General features: G+C 38.5%; 1 protein-coding gene across 5 annotated transcripts in view; it reads right to left on the bottom strand.

Annotated features, from left to right (window-relative positions):
- The window catches only part of MYCBP2 (MYC binding protein 2), a 415,400-nt gene that overhangs the window by 6,357 nt on the left and 385,707 nt on the right, over window positions 1-23,336 (bottom strand). For all 5 annotated transcript variants that reach the window (XM_045011267.1, XM_045011270.1, XM_045011275.1 and 2 more), the window contains 9 exons: window positions 20,250-20,533; window positions 19,603-19,699; window positions 13,670-13,789; window positions 9,879-9,980; window positions 7,712-7,840; window positions 3,938-4,070; window positions 1,802-1,905; window positions 975-1,163; window positions 141-248 (listed from right to left, as the gene is read on the bottom strand). In XM_045011267.1, the coding sequence (XP_044867202.1) occupies window positions 141-248; window positions 975-1,163; window positions 1,802-1,905; window positions 3,938-4,070; window positions 7,712-7,840; window positions 9,879-9,980; window positions 13,670-13,789; window positions 19,603-19,699; window positions 20,250-20,533 (1,266 nt within the window). The remainder of the gene's footprint in view (window positions 1-140; window positions 249-974; window positions 1,164-1,801; window positions 1,906-3,937; window positions 4,071-7,711; window positions 7,841-9,878; window positions 9,981-13,669; window positions 13,790-19,602; window positions 19,700-20,249; window positions 20,534-23,336) is intronic.

Here is a 23,336-nt window from a genome sequence, read left to right as displayed (position 1 = left end):
CTGGCTTGCTGCATACTAAGTCTCTGCATAGACAAGCTCTGGGAATGAAAATGAGCACTATCTAACGTCCATCATAAGTAACATTAAAGTAAGCCCTTGTAGATACTCTGCGCTACATATAGTAAACACATCATACTTACCTTGCAAATAGGACAAGACATAAACCCAAAAGTTATCCTGGGCCCAAGCCATCTGTTTTCTAGTACTCGACGACAGCACTGCAAGTGGAATACATGACTGCAGTCCAACTTTAAGAAAAAAGGAAGATGTATGAGTAACTACTGTATTGTAAATTCAAAAGTTGCAATAGCTACTGTAATGAGACACCATTATATTTGAGTTTTTGATTTTAACTAAAACTAGGTGTCAAATTGCAAATTCATTTAAAATCTTAACATCAGAAAAGCCTTTCCACCCATGAAAAGAAAGAATATTAATGGCCTTTAAAATCAGTTACAAAACTGAAACTTTTGCATAACACTAACCACTGGACATATGAAATCATCAAAAGTGACCAAATTAGCATACTAACTACAGTAAAATCTTCAGACATATAACGTACACCGTCTACAAGGTCTATGCATATGCCCTTTTTTTGGAATATGTTACAAATTGCTTGTATAAGAAACAGGCACAATTTTAATATGATCTGTCCCTTGCATACAAAGAGTGGTACATAAGGAAGAAAAGGGTGGTGATTTAAAATGCTTTAAAAAATACTTCTAAGTGAGGTAGATTTTCAGTTACAAACACAATGCTCAAAATAGAGGAAATGTACACAACAAAATGATCCTATTTGCATTCTCAATCAGTTGAGAGAGCAGTAGTGCTAGACACACAATGTGATCCTCTGCACACTGACATTACCTACTCTTTGAAGCTTATAAAAATGCATCCCTTCAAAGGAAATTGTAATCTCTTAAAAATTTTAACGATGTTGTATAGAATTCATGTATTAAATAACAAAGGCAAACCTGGATAGCTGGTGCTGCTGAAAGTGCTTCAGTAAAACAAATCATGCACATGTCATCAGCATCTTGTTTAAGAGCTGTGGTGCTCTTATCACAACCATGCAGGCATGGCAAACAGTGCTCTTCATTCTTAACACCTCCACATGGATGACCACAAGGATGAGTCTTGCTACAAGCTATCTTAGCATACTCCTAATAAAAAGGAATTCTTAAATTAACATTTTTTCTAAGCAAAGAATCATTTTGTATACTGCAATATATTTATTCTGTTGCTTCTTGAAGTAGTCTTTCTACCTGCAATGAAAACTCAGGTTAGGGAGCAGTGACAGTAACTGTCTAAGTATAATACAGACATCAATATAGTTAGGAATACATCGAGTTCTAGGACTTTGAAGCGAAACAGATGTTTTAATTTGCTTTTGCTATGTGACACCTGAATAGCAGAACCCTAATGAAACTTTATTTAAAGAAAAATTATTTTTGATCACACACTTTACAGAACCTTAAACTATTTTTCTCTGTTCTTCCTGTGTACATATTTTATGCATTTGTTAGCAGTTTTTATATGGTTAGATTCACGGCTTACCCTGTGTAATCAGTCACTTAGTTACTTTCCCGTTCAAAGTAACAGAGGTGAGAAGAAACATTTAAAAAATAAGAAAAATGGGAACAGAAGGCCACACAAATTGGCAGGGAGTGTAAGTATTATTCACAATTCAAAATTATTTGGATGACAGGGCCTTTAGCTTTTATCTTGTACTGCTGGTTGTAGACTCAACTATATACTAATATTTCATTTTCATGAGATAAAGTGAGGTGTGTATACATACCTGGCAATCTGCATCAGAACAGACACTGCCTACTGCTGATAACTCTGTTCCACTCCTACAACCACAGAAACGACATGCTTCAGAACTGCTGGTGGTTGGTTTGCCTAAGGCCACAAAACAAACAAAACAAAAAATCAGAATTTATCAAAATGAAGTGTTTATCAACCAACATACTAATAGTAGCCTTAACTATCCCATGAAATGGGTAGAAAAAATGTAATTACTAAGGAAATTCAATGAATCTAGACTAAACTGTCTCATGCACGGGCTAGAAGAACTCTGTGCTCATGGGACTTTCACAAGTAACCATAGAATCACATCTCTAAAGACCACTAAACACAACACAAGGATATGAAAAATACTGCACATTTTTGGCAGAAATACATTAATATTATTACTTATGTGATAACACCTAAAAGGAAAAAAGTGTGCCAGCCACCTTATGTACATGTAAAAAAGATGGTTTCTTGTCTTGAAGACCTTACAATTTAAGAAAAATTAGAGCCAAAGTGGAGAGAGGAAGGCTTTGTTTTTTTAAAAAAATTACCTCACGCTGAACACTTTATTTACTTGATCTCATACCTAGCTAGAACTGTCTTGATTACAAAAATTATTAATCCCAGCTTGATTCACTCTTATTTGGAATTTCAACTCATTTATTTTCTTTCTTACATTACTAGATGTTTTGTATTCTTATGAAATGACATATCAAGGTATTTCCCCTTCAAAAGGGGAGTTTGTCAAGTATTTGTCATGTCAGTTACATGAGAAAGAAAGCAGGAAATCTTCCAGGTCATGCTTAATTTATAAATGTTTGCATTCCTAAAGCTTAAACTAGTGTATGGGGAATTACATTTTACAAGCAATATCAGTTTCATCTTTAAAGACCACTAAACACAATGAAAGGAACATCATCCCTTGAGGAGGGAAGGGGGAAATAGAACAACATGAAATATATTTTTTTCTTTGTTTCACTAAATGTAATGAAAGATAAAGTACTTCTGATTCTTGGGACGCCCCCCCCTCCAATCCCATGCTATCAAAAGTTAAAATTCAGCTGTTCAACACATCACTCAAGGGTAAGATAATAGAGCATCTTTCCTATTAATTTGTGACCATAAAAGGAATAAGCAGGCAGATACACAGCTGGCTTCTCTTGTTATTATAGATGCTGCACAAAGGCCAACGTATCTGAACATTCTGATCACTGTGAAAAGGGTTGTAATTAAGGGCTATGGGATGGCTGTATTTTTACCACCCAAATGCTTTGTAAATGTAACATAATACTTTGAATGTAATGACTATCCAAATGCCAGGCTGGACACTGTCCACAGCTCCACATTGTTGTGGTCTTTTCTTTTTAGTAGTAGTCATTGCAATACTACGTCTATGGGCAATTTAGAAGTGTTTATATTTTAGGGCAGTGGAAAAAGTTTATTTTTGGAGAAATTAGCATTAACATTGTTCAAGGGTACTGAAACTATTATTTATATATATTTTTTCTAATTACCCAACTCAATTTTGTTCATAATAGATTAGTTTCTTTTCTATATGGTGTGCCCACCTTCCTCAAAAGAAAATAAAAGCATTTTATAAATCATTCAAATGTAAGTACAGGTGACAATTATTTATGGGTTACTGCTCTCAATTTGTAATACTCCCTTTGATGAAAGTGGGAGTTGCACAAGTGGATAAAGAGTGGTAATATCAACTCAAGAATCCCCCATTAAAAACATTCTAGCATTTCAAAGAGCTAAATATCCAATTATTATTATTATTGTTTACTTTACTGTAGCACCTAGGAGTCCTAATCTTGATCCCATTGTGTCAGGCACTATACATAAACAGAACAAAAACATAGTACCTGCCCCAAAGAGCTTAATATAATTAATATAATATAATAATTACAACATTTCTAAACTCAAGCATCCACTTGGTGTTGCAAAACACCACCATCATGCTACCACCAAGGCAATGTATAATTTGCCAGGATTCAATGTTTTGTTTTAAATAATAAAACTAATAAAGCATTAATGTAAAAATTCAGAGAGTAGCATTTCCAGAAACTGATCTTTTGGGGAAGATTAAGAAAAAGTAATCAGGTTGAGTAAGGAACAAGATATATCTGATTTTTACCTGTTTGTTCTCTAAACTCCACCATAGCCTTCATAGTTTTAGAGTCTGCTAGAGCCATGAGCCAGAAAAGTTTGGTCCTACCACAGCCTTCATGAAGATCAACTTTGATAGCTTCTTCCTCTTCTTTAAATACCTATCAGTTTAACCATACGGGTATTATATAGTATTATAACAAAAAGCTGAGTCAGTAAGCAATTATATGAAACTTTAGTTTTGGCATCCCCTGTAAGTTTACATTTTTTGTCGCAATTCTCATGGATGTTATGGAGTCTGTATTGCAAGTTTTTAAAATACGACTTTTATACGTTCCGTAATTTGTGTGCATGCAAGGAGTGTGATGATATGATGATTTGGAACACACACTGAAGGGTAAAAGCTACAAATTAAAACCTGGATTGGCCGAAGAGTCAACAAAGAAAACAAGAACACTGAAAAGCAATGCACCTATGCTAAGAACCAGAATGATGTGAAGACTCCCAGTGAAAGCTTTAAACTTCAGGAGGCCTTAATTACCCTACAACCTCTTGTGTAAAGTAAAATTGTTTACATCTAAAAAATCAGCATAGGTTTATAAAAGGTATGCTCTGGTATGGCAACAAATATGTTGAAAACTGTTCTGTCTTAAGGTTTCTTATAATGCCCATCACTGTAGTAACTAAACACTTTCCAGGTAAGTTACAATTAGATAGCGAGATCCCAAAAGGACTTCATGCAGTTTTCTGCCTTTCCTGGTTAGGAAGGCTCTGCTTGAATTGATTTTACATATACTATTGTAATGAAAGTGAGAGAGCCTTCCTGTGTGTATATATAAGATCTCTCACTATCACAGAATACATACTGTTCTTGTTTGAAACAGAAGTAGAAAAATAATATTTTTGGGTACAGACTTTTTTTAAACTTTTGCCTTTTTGTTAAATAAAAGTATTCCCATGATGTTTGCCCTGTTCACCATGATCATCTGTGACCTACTAAAAACTGGCCATGACAAATTATTATTTGTTAAAACGGACTATGACAGTGATGTAAAGTAAATAATCCCTGCCTTAAGAGTCTCCAGTCTAGAACAAAAGTAAACCGCGGGCAATGATTTAAAAATATTTTGTTTTCCAGTTGTGAGGGCTCATGGAAGAAAATCCAAAATTTCCAAATCCAGGTGGTCCAAAGTTAGGTTCTTAAATCCATAGTTATGTAAATAAATTAAAGTGAGCAACTCTACTTCCATTTTATTTCAGTGGGACTCTAAAGATCAGGACACTTTTACTGGTGCCAAAACAAGAGTTTAGGAACCAAATTCTAGGTCTGAAAATGCTGGAATGTCTCTTGGAGAGGGATATTCAGGAGGAGAGGGTGATAATGACTGGGAGGTTGTTCCTTTCATGGTAGAAGGCACAAAAGACAGCAGTGGGTAAATGAAAAATGAGGTGCTGAGGCTCTCATCATAAGTAGAGAGAAGGGGGAGAGGTGGAACATTTAGGGATTAATAATAAGAATTTTAGTTATAAATTGGGGACGCATCAGTTGGAAGTAACAGAGGAGGAGAAGGACCTCGGAGTATTGGTTGATCACAGGATGGCTATGAGCCGCCAATGTGATATGGCCGTTAAAAAAGCTAATGCCGTTTTAGGATGCATCAGGCGAGGTATTTCCAGCAAAGATAAGGAGGTGTTAGTACCGTTATATAAGGCACTGGTGAGACCTCATCTGGAATACTGTGTGCAGTTCTGGACTCTCATGTTTAAGAAGGATGAATTCAAACTGGAACAGGTTCAGAGACGGGCTACTAGGATGATCTGAGGAATGGAAAACCTGTCTTATGAAAGGAGACTTGAAGAGCTTGGCTTGTTTAGCCTAACCAAAAGAAGGTTGAGAGGGGATATGATTGCTCTTTATAAATATATCAGAGGGATAAATATTAGGGAGGGAGAGGAATTATTTAAGCTTAGTACCAATGTGGACACAAGAACAAATGGGTATAAACTGGACACTAGGAAGTTTAGACTTGAAATCAGACGAAGGTTTCTAACCATTAGAGGAGTGAAGTTCTGGAACAGCCTTCCAAGGAGAGTAGTGGGGGCAAAAGACATATCTGGCTTTAAGACTAAGCTTGATAAGTTTATGGACGGGATGGTATGATGGGATAGCCTAATTTTGGCAATTAATTTTGGCAATTGATCTTTGATTATCAGCAGGTAAGTATGCCCAGTGGTCTGTGATGGGATGTTAGATGGGACGGGATCTGAGTTACTGCAGAGAATTCTTTCCTGGGTGCTGGCGGGTGAGTCTTGCCCACATGCTCAGGCTTTAACTGATCGCCATATTTGGGGTCGGGAAGGAATTTTCCTCCAGGGCAGATTGGCAGAGGCCTTGGAGGTTTTTCGCTTTCCTCTGCAGCATGGGGCATGAGTCACTTGCTGGAGGATTCTCTGCAGCTTGAGGTCTTCAAACCACAATTTGAAGACTTCAATAACTCAGACATAGGTTAGGGGTGTGTTATAGAAGTGGATGGGTAGGATTCTGTGGCCTGCGTTGTGCAGGAGGTCAGACTAGATGATCATAATGGTCCCTTCTGACCTTAGAGTCTATAACATGAAAGATCTTAGATCCACAATATAGAGGCCAGAATGTAGTTCTGCAGGGATTTGAAGATGAGAATTAGAAATTTAAACATGAATTTAGATGTAACATGGTCTGACTGGTAGGCATTTTGGACAAATTGGAAGAGAAGCAATATGGCACCAAGGAGGCTAGAGAGGTGGTGATTACCATCACCATGGAAGGAGCTGACATGGGTATATTGGTACAGAAAGTAGGGTTAATTTTTTAAATGAAGATAGATATGGCATGATTTATTGACATCATAGGTGTGTGGAGAACAGGAAAAGGAATCAAAGGTGACACTAAGATTGCAAACCTGAAAAATAGGAAGGAGGTGATGTCAACAGCAGTGGAGAAAGGAGAACAAAGGGAAGGCACAGAAAGAAAAAGAAGGAACTATATTTTGGCCAAGTGAAATGTGAATTGGCAAGATAAGTCAGACAGATATACAAAGGATCAGGGGATACAATGAGAACTATTTTAAGGTTTTTGGTGGGGCAGTATGAATATTACAGTACACTTGTTTCTGAAGAAAAGGCGCTTGAAAGAAGGGGATGAGGGCAGGGGAAATGGTGCTCACAAATCAGGATGGGATGGAGAGATTTGTGGTGAAGAATAGGTGAGTAGCCTCTGAGTGAGTGATTGGGGTAAAGGAAAAAAAGGAAATAGGGCAAGGTAAATGGAAGGGGAGGAGGAGAGGGAGCTATAACAAAGTCATGAAAAGTATGGAAGGCCCTAAACTGAGAAGGAAAGGATTGAGGAGCAGAAAGGGCATCAAAGAGGGCAAACAATTAATTGTGTTCATAGGCATGGATTCCATGTGAAAGGAGAAGTAAACATAACATTTCTGAGGGAGTAACGGATGGATTTTTAGTTAAGGAAGTCTGAATGGTTCTTGGATTTTTCCAGAGAAATTCAATGAAGTTAGAATAGGAAAGAAGGAAACAGATGGGCATTATGAGCCAGGGTTGTGGGATTGGGAGCTGACATTACAGTCCTATTCATAAGAACGTTTTTTAAGGGCAAGAAAATCAAGTAGAATCAAATGCAAAATTAAATGCAAAGTTATCCATCCCTTTTAGAAAGCACAGAGAACAGTTTGTAGATCTATTGCTCACTACAGCAACAACAAAAAAAGCTACTGAAATGCACACTACTTGGTGTGTTTATTTACTCTACCTGTCTCTGATGAGTTTTCGTTCGCCGATGGAGATGAAGGAATCTGTCACAGTCTGTACACAAATTCCCACAGGCATTACATAAAATGATTGCAGCCGTTTCACCATCATCATGGTTATCGCACATTGGCTGAATAAAGAAGAAAAATAGTGGAATAATTCCCTATATGTTAAACCTGCTTCCCTCAACTCTCCTCTCTCTGTGGGCGTCCCATAAAGGAAGGTAGAAAATTAAAACAGGACAATTTGAACTTGTTTTAGACTATAAATTGTCAACTTTGAAATGATCAATATCTAAAAACAGTTATGCCTGGCAGAAATATAAGAAACAAAAGTGCAGTAATGCATCCAATCCCAGATTTGCTTTGTTTAATAAAAATTAGCTCATATTAATCACTAAAATGTCTGAGAATCTGTTTTAAAAAAGAGTGAGACAAAAGTCTTGCTGTGCTAATTGACGTGTTACTCAACTTTTAGGAGCATGCTATACTTGATAGAAAAAAATATGGAAATTGATGATGGGGAACCCTCAAAGATCCATCAAAATGGCAAAATATCTACCTTTAACTCCCCTGATACGTTGCCTTTTCTGTCAAGATAAATAATCAAGGCTTAGGTTATTCCACAGTACAATGTGAACAAATTCCATGGCAACAAACCCTAAATTCCACTGTAACATTAATTTATTCTACTGCTATAAAACACTCTCCATTTCCATCTCTACTGCAACACAAACACATCCTCCTTCCAGCTAGGTATGCAAAGGAGTGGGGAACTGGAAGCAGACTTCAGCAGCTCTTCTCCTTGACTGCTGAACTAGTTCATCTGCCTAGTTCACAAGCCTGACTTCTGACTTCCCCTACTTCCTAGCTGCAAGATGGATTCCAGCTCTGGCTCCCCACGCCCTGTTGTCTGTCTCCATTGAGCAGTGCAAAGAGCCTGCACTGTAATCCAATTAACTTCTCCTTGGGGGAAAACAGGGGAGAAGAGACAGCTGCAGTCAGGTTCTGGAAAGGCAGAAAGCAATCCTTTTTTGTGTCCTTGAACAAATGTTTGTGCGATGTCCACATGAACATTTACAAATATGTAACCGCCTTGCATTAAGTGACGACCAGTTAATCTCCCCTGCTGAAGCTGTTCCATTTTGTATAATATACTTAAATAGTCATTAGAACAAGGACTTCAACTTGGGTCTCCCACTTCCCATGTGAATGCCTTAATCACCAGGCAATAGGGTCATTCTCACACTCTCTCTGACTCCCAATGACTATTCAGGTATTTTATACAAAGTGGAACAGCTTTAGCAGGATAGAAAGAACCCCCCCTTAGATTATCCTATAGCCCAGTGGTTAGGGCATTAATCTGGGAGTGGAGAGACCCAAATTAAATTCCTGTTCCATTATCTATTTAATTATTTATACAAAGTGGAACAGCTTCAACAGATGATACTAAGAGAGACCCCCACAGAATACACTGGGCTAAAAGTTATAAGGGGGAACACCATCACTTCTTCCTCCTTCTCTTTTGTGACTCTGGCCCTTTAAAATGCATAGAAATAAAAACATTTCAGGTTGAACAAAACATTCTGTTCAACCTGAAATGGACTTTTTGCTCACTTTTTTGATTGGCCAAACATTTGGAAAAAGTTCAGATGTGGCTCAAACCCACAAACTGAAATATCATTCACTCAGCTCTAACAATACCTCATTATTATTACCAGAAAAAAAGTAGATCCAAGATAGGTGTTTCCACCAACATCTTCTCGAGTGAAGACTGGTGCAAAAAAAAAAATGTAATGTCTTCGCAATGTCCTTATCCTCCTTAATTGCTCTCTTTAATCATTGGTGGGCCAATCGAACCACCAGTTCTCTTGAAGGCTTTTCTATTTCTGACATATTTAAAGAATGTATTTTTTTCACCTTTTGCTATTTGATCTTACCATATTATATGTTTAATTTGCCATATCATATGTTCCTTTTTCCTGGATATTTCCCTGGGTTCCATTTTCTGAACACTGTCTGGCTAGTATAACCTCGTGAGGATATCTGAGAATGTTTGTTCCTACATATCATGTGCTCTCCTCAAACAAGCAATAACGATGATAAAAAGTAAATTCAATATGATCCAAGTTTAAAAGAGAAAAAAATATCTTGAATTTGAAGTCTTACCATCTGTTTTTGCTGCCCATCCTTTCCCATCCATCTTCCAGAAGACAGTCTATCTACATGGTCCTGATCAAGCACGCACAGGGATGCTAGGGCTAACCAGAGCTTTTGAAAAAGAGGGTTGTATTATAGAAATATTCCAAGTAGACACAAAAGACTAAAATAAAGGTAATTCTCATGGTTAGGAATAAACACAATTTTCAACTGCCTTCTTTTCAGATCAATCCACTTAGTATGGATTCTTCTACCACATCACATAAAGAGAGTCAGGCACATGAATAAAAGTTACTGACTTTTGGGTGCAAATCTCAGGACTAACCCATCTCTCCCCAGTTTTCCCACTTTAAAATGATATTAACATATTAATTAACTATACAACAGAGGCAGAGAAGGCAGACCAATCATAGTACGCTGTAGAGAAACATGGTAGATAAGGCACAACCACTGCCAAACTGAACAAGCTTTGTTAATACACTTAAGGAATAATACAGAAATAAATAGAGAATTTTAGTATACACTACTGATAAAGAATACCAACAGAAAAAAGCTAAAGTTACAGCAGGAAAGCACAGAACAGCTGGGTAGTCTGTGTGAATTGTCCTAATCAAGAGAAATACCATTGGCTTATAAAAAGTTGTTTTTTATGACTGATTTAAGTTACTTCACACTTTAATATATCTAAGTGGCAGCCTCAAAAGTAAGTGAAGGTTTCAAACAGGCAGAAGTCTCTGAGAACTCTGGCTCCTACCACTGTTTTGTTTGTTCACCTGAATCTTACACAAAAGTACATGTAATAGGGACTGGAGATGGCAAATGTGGGATGGCCTTTCATTTGGAGATAAAATGGTATCTTTCGGGCTGCTGGTGAATCACTTATCAAGATTCCTGGGAAACAGTATTGCCCTAATGAGGTACATTTTTTAATCCACTGAATTTTACTTTTGGAGCCAGGAACTGTAACTTTGCTTTATCTTCTTTTAATTCATGGATTTTATTGCGCACTTGCCAGGAGAAGAAATCTGGTGTTTGAAGCTACTCTAAGCCCTGACTGAAGTATGAAGGTGATGGCATTATCTCGTATCTTTTCCATGATAGGGGACTAGGACTCAGTGACACTCAAAATGCAGAGAACAGATAACGAAGGAGATGAAAAAGGGAATTAGCTTAATGTTTTAATATAGACCTTGATGGCAAAATAGCTGCAGCTGCTGGGGACCTCCCTCTTCACACAACTATTTCATGAGAAATAAGAATTTCTATCTTCTGGAAGAGTAGAAATGCCAGCCACTACATTCAAAAATATTTGACTAAGGCTCTGAGACCAATCCTCCACCAGGACCACTAAATCCTCAACTGTTTAGTCAAAAAGTATGAAATACTTTTGCTACATGAATTATGATGATGAAGTTACGTCAACCTTGAAAGGTGGGGCTGGAAGAAGTTTTAAAAGATGTCACTTAGCAGTACTTACTACTTAATCTAACTTTTTTATTTTTAAGTGAGAGGAGCAATCCTGGAAGCCATATCATGGGGCCAGGTTTTAACAAAAGATTTTAATTTTATTTATTTATTTTTAAAATGAAAGAGGATTACAGGAAGAAGAAAAGGCTCAGAAACATAGTATGTCTCAAGGTGAAGTTAAACACAGACAAAATTTGGCCCACACAAGGGCCAGAGGGTTTTTGCTGCTGAGTAGTGCTCTTCACATAAAAATATGGAGATTCGTGGCCTATGAATATTAGGAACCTGAGACGAGCATAAAATAATAGTTTGGAGTGTTGAAAGCCCAAAGGACAGAATAAATGGATTTCCTCTATCCATGGATCATTTTAGTTGGGGATTGGTCCCGCTCTGAGCAGGTGGTTGGACTAGATGACCTCCTGAGGTCCTTTCCAACTCTGATATTCTATGATTCTAAAAGTAGCATTTTTTCTGCTGAAAGTCTCTCAAACCAAGCTTCAGAGATTAGTTTAACTGAAGGCAAACATTTCTAGAAAGGAAAAATGAAAGGAAGGTAACTCTTGTTCATTCTGTGGAGGATGCTTCGAGTTGCTCCAAAAAAATTCTTAAATTTGACTAATGTGTTATATTTCTTTCATACAGAAGAAAATTGAAATACGTGGACTATCTTGAATCAGAACAAACAAGGATTACCTAAGAAGATATATGTAAAATCCTTTGAGGACTAAAATGTTGAATATTTTTACTACCAACAGTTTCACAAAATATTATTTTATGTAAATTATTTTAACATATCTGGTGTTGATAATAAAAGAATTTTTTTTATTCTGTATAAATATTTGGCATGCATTATACATATTTACCATTTATGTATTAAACACTTTCTAAGAAGTATATTAAACACATCTATGTTCATTTTCACAGTTTTCAAAACAAAAAATAGTAACACTAATTTGAAAATGTCAGCATGAGACCACCAGCATTCTTCAGCCAAAAACAAACAAACAAAAAAACATACTTTCCTCTTGCAGACAAAAAGCCTGAATTAACAGAGGCCTTGCAATGTGCCTTGAAATAAACAAATGTAGGTGCTCTCAGACCAGAGAGTTTTTTAGGTCTCTCTGCATCCAGTTCCAGACATACAGTTCTAGATACTGTCAAATGAGAGGGCCTTGACTAGATATCACAGTATGGCTTTGAAGATTTAACTTGTAAAAAATTCCTTCCTTCCCTCTGTGAAATCTCTTGGTGCCTTCTTGGTTCAGCAATGATATCTCAGTGTGCATCATTCTGTGACATCAAATATCATGGATTACCATGAGACTCAGGTATCTATAATGTTGCAATCTTCAGTGAACCAGAACCAGAATATTTCAGAATTGGAAAAAAAAAGATTTAAAAAGGGTTTTGCACATGTATTTAACTTTACTACATATCTAACTTCTTGGGCTTACAAATCTCAGTGGCAAATGCATTCCTATTAAATAAGTTTTAAATAGTAGGCATTTTCAACATCATCTAAAATTTACAAAGTTCTCTTCCAATCAGTACACATCGATGCTAATTTTTAATGGAGTTCAGTGTGACAGAAATTTTCAAATTATTATTTGCTCTGAACAATGGGAAATATTTCTAGTTAGCAAATAGACCTGTGTGTGTTTATTTTTTACTGCACGAATGCCAAGTGGAACAGTATTATTTCTCCACACTGTTGGAACACACACAACTTAAAAATTAAATGTTACATGTTCTGTGATTTCATACAACGACATAAGGGTTTTGCTCTGCTATTATCGGGTTTCTGAGGTATTCTATCCACGTTGCAGTGAAAATACAGAATCTTCAACTTTGTTCATGGCAGATAAATAAATAAAGGAGAAACTCATTTAAAACTGCATTGAAGATTTAAGTTTAAATGTTCATTATGTTACTGATCTTTTAAAAAAGTTTTGCTGTTTACCTTTATTAAAAACTGTACATACATTAGTGTTATATAAACCATACTGCTTGTACATAATTAGTTATAAATTTGAGCTTCAAAATGGAAGTACACTGTACCCTGAAACTGTTACATACAAAATAATACATATTTACTGGCTCTATCAACCACCACCTGCACACAATATGCAGGATACACATCACAGGACATATCCCCAGCATAACATACAGAGCAGGATTTAGCAATTGTAATTTCTGTTCCCTGTATATAAAATTTACTACTGTGAGGACATATGGAACCTAACATTATGCTAACCTGTGGGAGTGCCATTAGTAGGACGTTACTGTTATCAAATGTGTGCAACAAACTAATGTAAATCCGACAAAGTCCTTACCCTGGTTGTTGCAATGCATCGCACTGGTGATCTGTATTCATCTTCCATTTTGGTTAGAGCAATGATGGTTTCAGCAATAGCATTTTTTGTCACACGGGACCAAGCTTCGGACAGGTGACCCTGTTAAAGAGGGAATTGTAGATAATTTTTCTAAAACTCATTAACATATTACCACTTTCCTCATTAAAGTATCAAGTAGAAATGAAACTGCAACTAAAGGAACTCAACTGGAAGCTAGAAATAAGGGAATTTAAAGTAAAGTACAGTGGTCACAATTAGAAAGTCAGCATTCTCGAGCAAATGCCATTCAGTTACCAGCTATTTCTTTTTCTAAGCACACAGAAAAATGGTTAGTCTCAGATATCTATGTGGCCTTGTCTACACTTGCGACAGCGTGTAGGATACACGTAGCTCCATGCTGCAGTGAAAGGCGTCCAGACTCACATGGCAGTGAAAGGTTTGAGCAGTGGGAGGCAGAGGGGAAAGGCTTCAGCAGTTGCAAGGCTGCTGGAGCCTTTCCCTGCTGCCAGAGTGTTTCATTATGGTGGGGAAAGGCTCCAGCAGTTGGAGACTACGTGGACAAAAGCAGCAGTGTAAACATGGGAAGTACTGTTTGGGCTTGTAGAAAGCTGTGTATGGTATGTACCCTAGGGTTCAGGCATGTAAGGCACTCTACTCTACTCTACCCACCTAAAGAGTGGCTCACTGTCTACACCAATATTTATGCCTGAGCTAGCTGGGCGTGCAGTGTCTGTATCCTACACATTGCCACAAGCGTAGACCTACTCTTTATGTAGTGCCACAGCAGATTACGTTCCCAAGGGTATCAGTGACATGAACTAAGAATCATCTAGAAAGCATGACAACTGGGGGAAGGGATAACCCTCACTGATCTAAGAACTTGCTTTGGGAGCACAGAAGGAACTGCGATAACATTCCATCTTAGCAATAAGAGAAAGGGAAAATATAACAGGAATACTTACTAGAGGGAAGGGAGGAAAATGTAGAATGCAGCAGCCAGTGTCAAATGATCAGGGGCGGCTCTACGAATTCGGCCGCCCCAAGCAGGGCAGCACGCCGCAGGGGGCGCGCTGCCAGGCACCGGTCCCGCGCCTCCGTGGGACCTCTTGCAGCTGGTCCGCGGCTCTGGTGGAGCTTCCGCAGTCATGCCTGCGGGATGTCCACCCGAGTCGCGGGACCAACGGACCCTCCGCAGTCATGCCTGCGGGAGGTCCGCTGTCCCGCGGCTCCGGTGGACCTCCCACAGGCATGACTGCGGAAGGTCTGCCGTACCCACCTGCCGCCCTCCCGGGAAAATGCTGCCCCACGCGCGCGCTTGGCGTGCTGGGGTCTAGAGCCAACCCTGCAAATGATCACCTTAGGACTGACTACTGCATTACTTGTCACTCATCCCTAACATTAACTATTTTCACGGACAGATTCCTCCTCTTGATCAAGAAAAGTGCTGCCACCTCCCAGATAGAGAAACAGAACACCACAAAACATTCCTGTAACTCACACTGTACGGCACTCTCTTAACTCTGACCTCATACTTTCAGTAGAAACAGAACATCATGAATTTAAAGAGTAAACCATGTGAATAGCACAAACACACATGCATTTTGCAGAGATTGGAGTTCAATGTTTGCATTACAGTACAAGTTCAGTTTTAGGGACAATCCTCCAAGCCTGTCCTTGAGGGCTGGGAAAAAGGCAACTTGTTTCAAGAGTCCAGGAAAGAGCAGGCCCCTAACACACAGCTCCCTCTCTGTCCAGCACAGCTGAAGGTCACAAAGAGAATAAGTGTATATATGAAACTAATACATAAAACTACAATTATAAATACTCTTTAGAACTGTGTGTCCCATGTACAGGTGAAAGTAAAACAGCGGTGTTCTGTTATTAACATTTAAAAAATTGAAAAATAATACTGATGCATAAAATTATTTAATCAATGTTATCATATGTAATATAGACATTTACAAATCCAGTGGCTTAAAACTGATGTACTTACTTTTCATTAACAGGGAAATCACGAATTTTTGTAAAAATTTAGTAACTAACACATTCTTCCCATCCTTAGGTACCCATTAACTAATAAAACGAATCCCATGCATTTCTATATTATAATTTATGTGCTGGAGGAGGTCTGAAAAAAGGTGAAAATCTGCCTTGAAAGAAATAGATTTTTGAGCTATCCTTAGGAAATAAAGTAATTTCACTAACCTCCTAAACTCCATTCTCAATACACTAGAAATGTGAATACACCAAACTTCCCCATCTGTAATTTACATTTCTTATTTCTGTCTAAACACCATAGACTGACCAGGTAATCTTAACTATCTATACTGTCAAAATGAAATCTGTAATGCAATCTTAACTATGGTTCTGTAATAAGCTCAACTTCAGTAAAAGGACTGACCTTATTCAGGAAAGTTCCATTAGTGACTAAATTGGTGTACAGAAAAATGCTAAAAGTGATAAAGATTAATTCCCAATATTTTAAGGCAAGTCAGATGACTGTAAGACATCCCCAGTTCTAGGTGAAAGCCTGTCTGAAATAGCTCTCTTTCTTATGTGTTTTACAAACAGAAAACTATATTAAAGAACATTATTTAGGGTGTATAGTCACACATTCAAAAGTTAGAAAATGCCAGAAATAAAGCTTCCTCTGCAAATATATATGTTTAAAACACAGCACCCATTGAGTTCAGTTGCAGCTCTGAGTGCTCAACACTTCTGCAAATCACACCCAGGGCTGCCGAGAGCGGGTTTGGGGCCCAGTGAAAAAATTATTTTGGGCCCCCCAGCAAGGGCGGACTGACTAAACAGGGCCAACGAAGCTGGGCCCCGGGCCCCCTTCCGGACCGCCAGGCCCTGGTAATTTGTACTGGCTTCCCCCCACCCTCGTTGGCCCTGATCACGCCCCAGGGTCTCAAGTCAGGCACCCAAAAATGACCACCACAAAATTAGTGATCACTTTTAAAAAGTTTGGTGCAAGTGACTTTCCCAAGATCACACAGGTGCTCTTTGACAGAGACAGGAGTAGAATCCAATTCTCCAGGGCAGCATTCAACTGCCTTACCCATAAGTCTCTTCCTGCAATACCCTGCGTCATTCACTACACAATCCACACCTTAATGTGCAGGTGGCAGAATCTCCCTTGGTGCCCTGGAGGTTGGTCCTAGCTGGCACCACCAGAATTAGAGAAATCCTGGACTACAAATGCAAGGATTGGGTGGATCCTATGGTGCTCAGCCAGTGCTAGGGGCTGTCCACCCCATGTGTCCCCTATCATGTGCTCCAGGAGCTGAGGGTAGCCTTACATCCTGCTTCTTTTGCTTTCCTCGAGCAGATCCTGTGGGAGGGTGCTCCCTGCCTGCCTCCCCTCCATGTCCTTTGGAATTTGTTATGAGGCCCCTGCCCAGCGAGTCTCCCTGGCCTCCCCTGACATGCCACCTGAGCTGGCTGCAAGGTATCCAGCTAGTCCACCTCTGAACCACACTCAAAAACATCTGTATGTGCTCATGTTGAATCTCAAGGGTCTGGAATGGATCATGACTCTGAGTCCTGACCCTGAGATCCACAGGAAGAATCAAATGCACCCAGCATAGAGGAGTTATTTTTTTCTTCTCCCTCAGCAAAAATGGTGACACCCTCTTCTAACATATGGAATCATTTCCACAGTAAAAGTCAGACAAAGAAGGATCTGTATTTTTCAAGTACTGCTTAATGAAATATGTATTTCCAAATGCTATCAGAATGATCAAATTCATTGTTATATATATGAAATGTCCTGCAGACATTAAAAATCTTTCTTGAGTAGAAATGAAGTTTAAAAAAAAAAAGTCTGAGACAGAGGACACTGAAAGTGGTTGCACTTGCAACAAACATTCTCAATCCAGAAGTCCTTCTTCTGTGACATCATAATCTGGAAGACTTGTACATTCAAGTCCAGCTCTTCAGTCATCAGGAACACAACAGATATTTCAACCTACTTGTGATGTTATCTGATTAGAATATGACCATATAGATCATATTTGCAACCACTGTTATATATTCGCAACAAATCTTGTACAAAGATTGTCAAGTAGGTGTCTATGGAAAGGTTATGATTTGCTGAATATGATTATGCTATTTGTATGCATGTATCAATTTTGTATTTGAAGCTATGACTACTGGCTCTATACCTGGATTTCAAATGTTTGCTCCTGGGGTAACGTCCACAAGGTAATTAGTCTGCAAATCTTGGAAGGACTATTCAAATTGAGTGGCTCATCAAATGAACATTTAACTCACAATGGAAGATGCCCATCTACCCTGTGAATGTGCTGTTTGAGGTTTAGGCAATGGCTTATACTGTGTCTAGGCAGAATCATGCATTGACATGTGACTTGCCCATGTGACTCCAAACACTATCTTGTCACTTGTTATTTTCCACTAGCTGTGCTGAAGGCTTTGTTTGAAACAATGGGTTTCCCTCCACATGGCAGAAGCTACAAAAGGCCCTGGAATCACCTCCATTTTGCCTCTTTCCTGCTCAAACCTCTGGACCATGGACTTATACTAATAGGAGCATTCTAACCAAGGGACTAAGGTCCTTCCAATAATTTGGAAGCAACCAGAGACTTGACTGAAGCCAGCGGTTTATTCCATCATTGATACAAGCCTGAACCAACAACTTTGCAATTATTGTATGTATTTGATTCCTTTAACCAATTTTTAACTCTCACCTTTCTTTCTCTTTATAAATAAACCTTTAGATTTTAGATACTAAAGGAGTGGCAACAGTGTGATTTTTGGGTAAGATCTGAGTTGTATATTGGCCTGGGCATGTGGCTGGTCCTTTGGGATCAGAAGCACCTTTATTTGATTAAATTGGTTTTAAAAAAACACTCATCTCTAAGTCTATTGTTTTTGGTAGTGATACAAGGACTGGAATGCCTGAGGAAACTGCTGCTCTGACTTCTTGTTAGCAAGTGTGGTGAAAGAAGTTTACTTTTGTTGTTGGTTTGGTATATCTCACGGGAGAATAACCTCCAGTTCTGGGTTGTGTCTGCCCTATTTCTCAGCACTTTGTCCTGAATTTAGTATTCTCAGTTGTGACCAAAGGAGGCACGGTTACACTATTATATCCAAGGACTCCCAACAATAACTTAATGTATGGACAAGATGATACCTGAATATCAACACAAAGTTGACCAAGCTCTCACAAGAGCCAAAGACGCTTTTGTATTCCATTGTCACTGAAAACAGTTATTGGCAGGCAGCATTTCAACTATTAGGCCTATCATACCAGTCACCCACAGATATTCTTTGAGCAAGCCTTTTCTATAGTCAAAAGTCATACATGTAATAGTTTGCCAAAGTAATAAGCAACTGGTAATAGGGTCTTAGAGTGGGAAGTGTTGGGCAACCTCAGCAATAGGTGGCTCTACCACCTTTGCCTAAAATAATTACATACAAACATATAAAAATAACATAACATTTACAAAGTCAAACATTCAAAAATTAAAAATTCAATAATTAAACTTGCCAGTGACAGTTCAGAGGTGCTGTGCAACTAACAACTTCCTTTGAGTTCAAATGGAGTTTTGAAAGCTCAGCACTCCTGAAACATCAGATTCTAGGTGTCTCACATTGGCCATCTAACAAATGAAGAACAAAGTGAGCTGCTACTTCTGAATTTTTGTCTAAGTGACTTGTTCAACAATATACAGAAAATGTGGGCAAAGACAGAGATAGAACCCAATTCTTACTGGTTCCAGTTCAATGCCTTAACCTAAAGACCATCCTTTCTCTTCCTGAGACCTCTACCTCATTCACAGTGCACTGAATGAAGCAGGGTTCCTCAGGAAAAACACAGTATATGAACTGTTCAGTGATCAGAAGTGTTTCAACATCAAAGTAACACTCAGAGCATGGAAACTTACTGCTGCCATGTCCTTAATCAGCTTAATAATGATTTCTGAAATCTGTGTAGGAGTTGAGCCCTTCATCCACCAATGGCTTTCACCTCGGCGAATATAGCTGCAAAAGATAATAAATAAGATAAATGAAATTAATAAAGGTAATGCTTTAGTGCAGAGGTCCCCAACGCGGTGCCTGTGGGTGTCATGGCACCCGCCAGGGCGTCTAAGTGCTTCTGCGTACTGGCTGGCGGACGAGCATCTGCCGAAATGCCACCGAAATTCGGCAGCGACGCCTCTGGATGACGCTACTTGCTGCCGACAAACAGCCTCATCCAGAGGCGTTGCCGCTGAATTTCGGCGGCATTTCGGCGGATGCTCGTCCGCCGTCACGGTCCTCTGTGGCTCGTCATCTGGCGCCCGCCAGACGAAAAAGGTTGGGGACCACTGCTTTAGTATATTTCAAAAGTAATTAAAGGAACATTACACTTATTCAGTACCCTGCTTTTTACATCAACATAGTAACATTTTGTGTCAAATTAAATAATTCAATATTTGCGCCCGACTATTAGATTTTCAGATTATAAAAGGGAGAGATAAAGAGTGTCTTTTACTTTAAAATCTCTGGCTTTTGTTTATCTTTAGCTTGACAAAATATAGCTTTCACCAACCTGGAATTGAAAATCATTGGAAGTGTAACTGTAGTAACTCCTTTCCCTGCAGCAGTGCCAGCAGTTCCAGTTATAGCGGTTCCTTTGGCTTTTAGCTGTACAGTGAGTGCTTTGGCAATGCACCCCAGGAACATGTCCAAGATACCCAGTTTATTCCAATCTCCTTTTTCCGTTGAGTGAATAATATCACTTATGTCTGCTGGGGGCAGAGACTTCACTCCTATGATACTAGCCAAGCGACTAGGGGTCACCTCTGGCAAAACACGTCTTAATAATGATGTGACCTAAGCAGAACCAAAGCAACACAAATTTAAAGGAGATAGCTGAATTTTCAAAGCTATATTCAAAAGCACCTTTTACTTCTTTCTAAGCTATTTTAGTATGTCATTTTCATAAGAAGAGTTAATCTACTTTTTAACTTCTAAATTATCTTTCTCAGGAATTTGTTTACTTTGTTTCTCAGGAATGTTTACTTTGTAAATTTTAATGTGCTATATAAATTTCAAGCATAATTATTATTAATGCAGTTACTTATAGGAAAATTGCAATAAAAAGGAGTATCCAAGCACCTTATTCAAATACAACTAAAAGCTGCTATACTGAAAATCTGATTACTTACACTGGAATACAGAATGCAACATAGCATATACATTCATAATTAAGGCTTGAGACTTTCAAAAGCGCTATGTGGTATAATAAGAATACTTACTAACAAGAATGTAGGGAGATGTAAGAAGCAATAGCCAGGCACTAAATGGTCATCTTAGGGCTGACTGATGCTTGTCTGTGCAAAATGTGAAAAGCTAACTATCAGAAATGTTTGCTGAGAAACACTTTTCTTAGAGTTGGTCTAAATTTGCTCCATTTAAGTACTGAGCAGACACAAAACTGCTATTACAGGAACTCAAAGGAAGGAAACTTGATCTGCAATTTTTGGTTGCAATTAAAGTCAACATTTTCCAGTAGAGGTCATTCAGTCGCCACAATTAGTTGTTATACTAAACAATATCCCCCCCCCCAATATCTTACCTTTCATTAATTTTGTAAGTTTCTTGCCTTTGGAAAACATTCAAACCTAGACAAACTTCTACTATCAATAGTACAATAAATTTCCCTATTCTAATACAATACTGGTTTGCCTGGTTAAAATAAAAAAACAATGAAATTAAAACAAAACAAAACAAAACACCAGGTTAAAATTGTAATGTTAACTTGGTCACACTGCATACGTACTGGTACAATATTTCTCTGTTTCTATTTTAATATATTTCTGTTTATGTTGTTAAATGTAAAGATAAAGTACAAAGGATTTGCAATGTGACCAGGTTAAAATTGCTTCTGGAAACTTAACGCCTCCATTTCCTGATTTTCAAATTTTAAGCTATAAACTGTACAGCCTTAACATTGCACTGACCTAGTTTTCAGTTTTTAATTTATATTTGAACAGAAAAATTAAAATATTGTGTTAATATTAGATGCTAAATTGTGCTTAATATTAGACGTCAATTTTTAAATCTCTGAAATCAATGGAAGTACTATTTCTGGCTGAAGATAGTTTCTGCAAGGGTGGATTAAGTGGGCAACACACATTTGTTTACACATGGGGGTATCATCTTCACAGAAACAGATGATTTTATTTTAAATAAAAGCTTGTAATATGCAGTATGATGTATTACACAGTGTAAAAAAACAGAGACGAGACTCCAAAAATACCAGTATCTACGTTTTCTCCTATTGCTTATAACCAGGTAACTTTTTTTTGCTTGTATTTCACTGACACAATAAAATAAAATTAACATTAAATCACAAATTGTTCCAGCAGCAGCCACGTTACTTGTGGGTCTTGGGAGAAAGAAAGGGTAGTGATGATGTAAAGGGAGCAGTAATTCAGTAGGCTTTCCTAAAATCATACAAATACTCAGACGCAACCAGCCAATCTCTTATTCCCCTCCAAACCTAGCAATGACTATGATGGGGTGTACCACCCCTGCACTGGAGAGGTGAGGATTAAACTGCTCTGAACCCAAGAGGCCATGCCCATTCACCCCTGCCGGGCACGCTCCCAGTGGAGGGAGCATTCAAAAGGGAGCAGCACAACTCAGTTTGGTCTGATTAAGGAGGAGAGTGGTTGCAACAACCTCTTGCCAGGAAGCTGCCAGAGTCGAGCCTCCTAGCTGCACCATTGGAAGCCAGTTGTCCGTGGGAACTGAAGGGGACAACTTGCTGTTGTCAGTGGAGGAAACTCCAGAGATGAATCAGAGGGAAGACAAGAACCACCCTGCATCCAACCCGAAGACAACATTAGAGGGACTGGAATAAGGGTAGGAAGGGACTCAGGGAACATGCTTGGGGGTATCAGGACTCGAACCCTGTATCAGGGTACACAGTTTCAAAGGGCCCTGGGGCAAAATCTGGTAGAGTAGGGTAGGCCTGGGTTCCTCTACCTGCCCCATGCTCGCTAGTGGGCCCTGTGATATTGCCACCAGGCAGGGCAGCCTTTGGACTCCTGCCAGTGGGTGACATTACTGTGTAATATTGCCACTAGTACAAGTGGTCCTGGGATTCTCTCCAGTAGGCGATTCTATCCTGTGATAATGCCAGTAGGCAAAGTGACCTTTGGACTCTAACCACTAGCAGTATACCCTGGAGTGTCTCCATTAGGCAGCACTCTTGACCTGGCGCACTCAACCAGTCCCCAACAATGACACTGTTCTTCATTAAGAGCTGCTTACATACAGAATTTCAGTTTTCAAACTACAATAATTTTTGCTGTAGCTATGTCTAAAGAAATATGGCTAGACTTTTTTGAAATAGGAAAAGTAATGGCTCTCAGATTTTAAAGAAAAAATTCTGCTTTTTGTATTTGAATAATTTTGTAATAGTGCTGTGTAATAGCATTCTTTGTAAGTAACAACAAGCAATTGAAACAAATATTTTGTAAATGGATTTCACTTGTTTTACGTTCACTAACAGGACCAGATAAAGGTATAGGCACTAAGAAACTACCATATTGTAATGATTTCAGAATCAGAGCTTTCATGTTTTCTTTTTAATTAAGCTTCTAGCACTTATGATTTTGGAGAAAAG

The sequence above is a fragment of the Mauremys mutica genome, chromosome 1 (genome assembly GCF_020497125.1).
Source record: "Mauremys mutica isolate MM-2020 ecotype Southern chromosome 1, ASM2049712v1, whole genome shotgun sequence".
NCBI classification, from domain to species: Eukaryota; Metazoa; Chordata; order Testudines; family Geoemydidae; genus Mauremys; species Mauremys mutica.
Note: the sequence above shows the minus strand (reverse complement) of the source record. Positions and strands in the feature narration are given on the sequence as shown.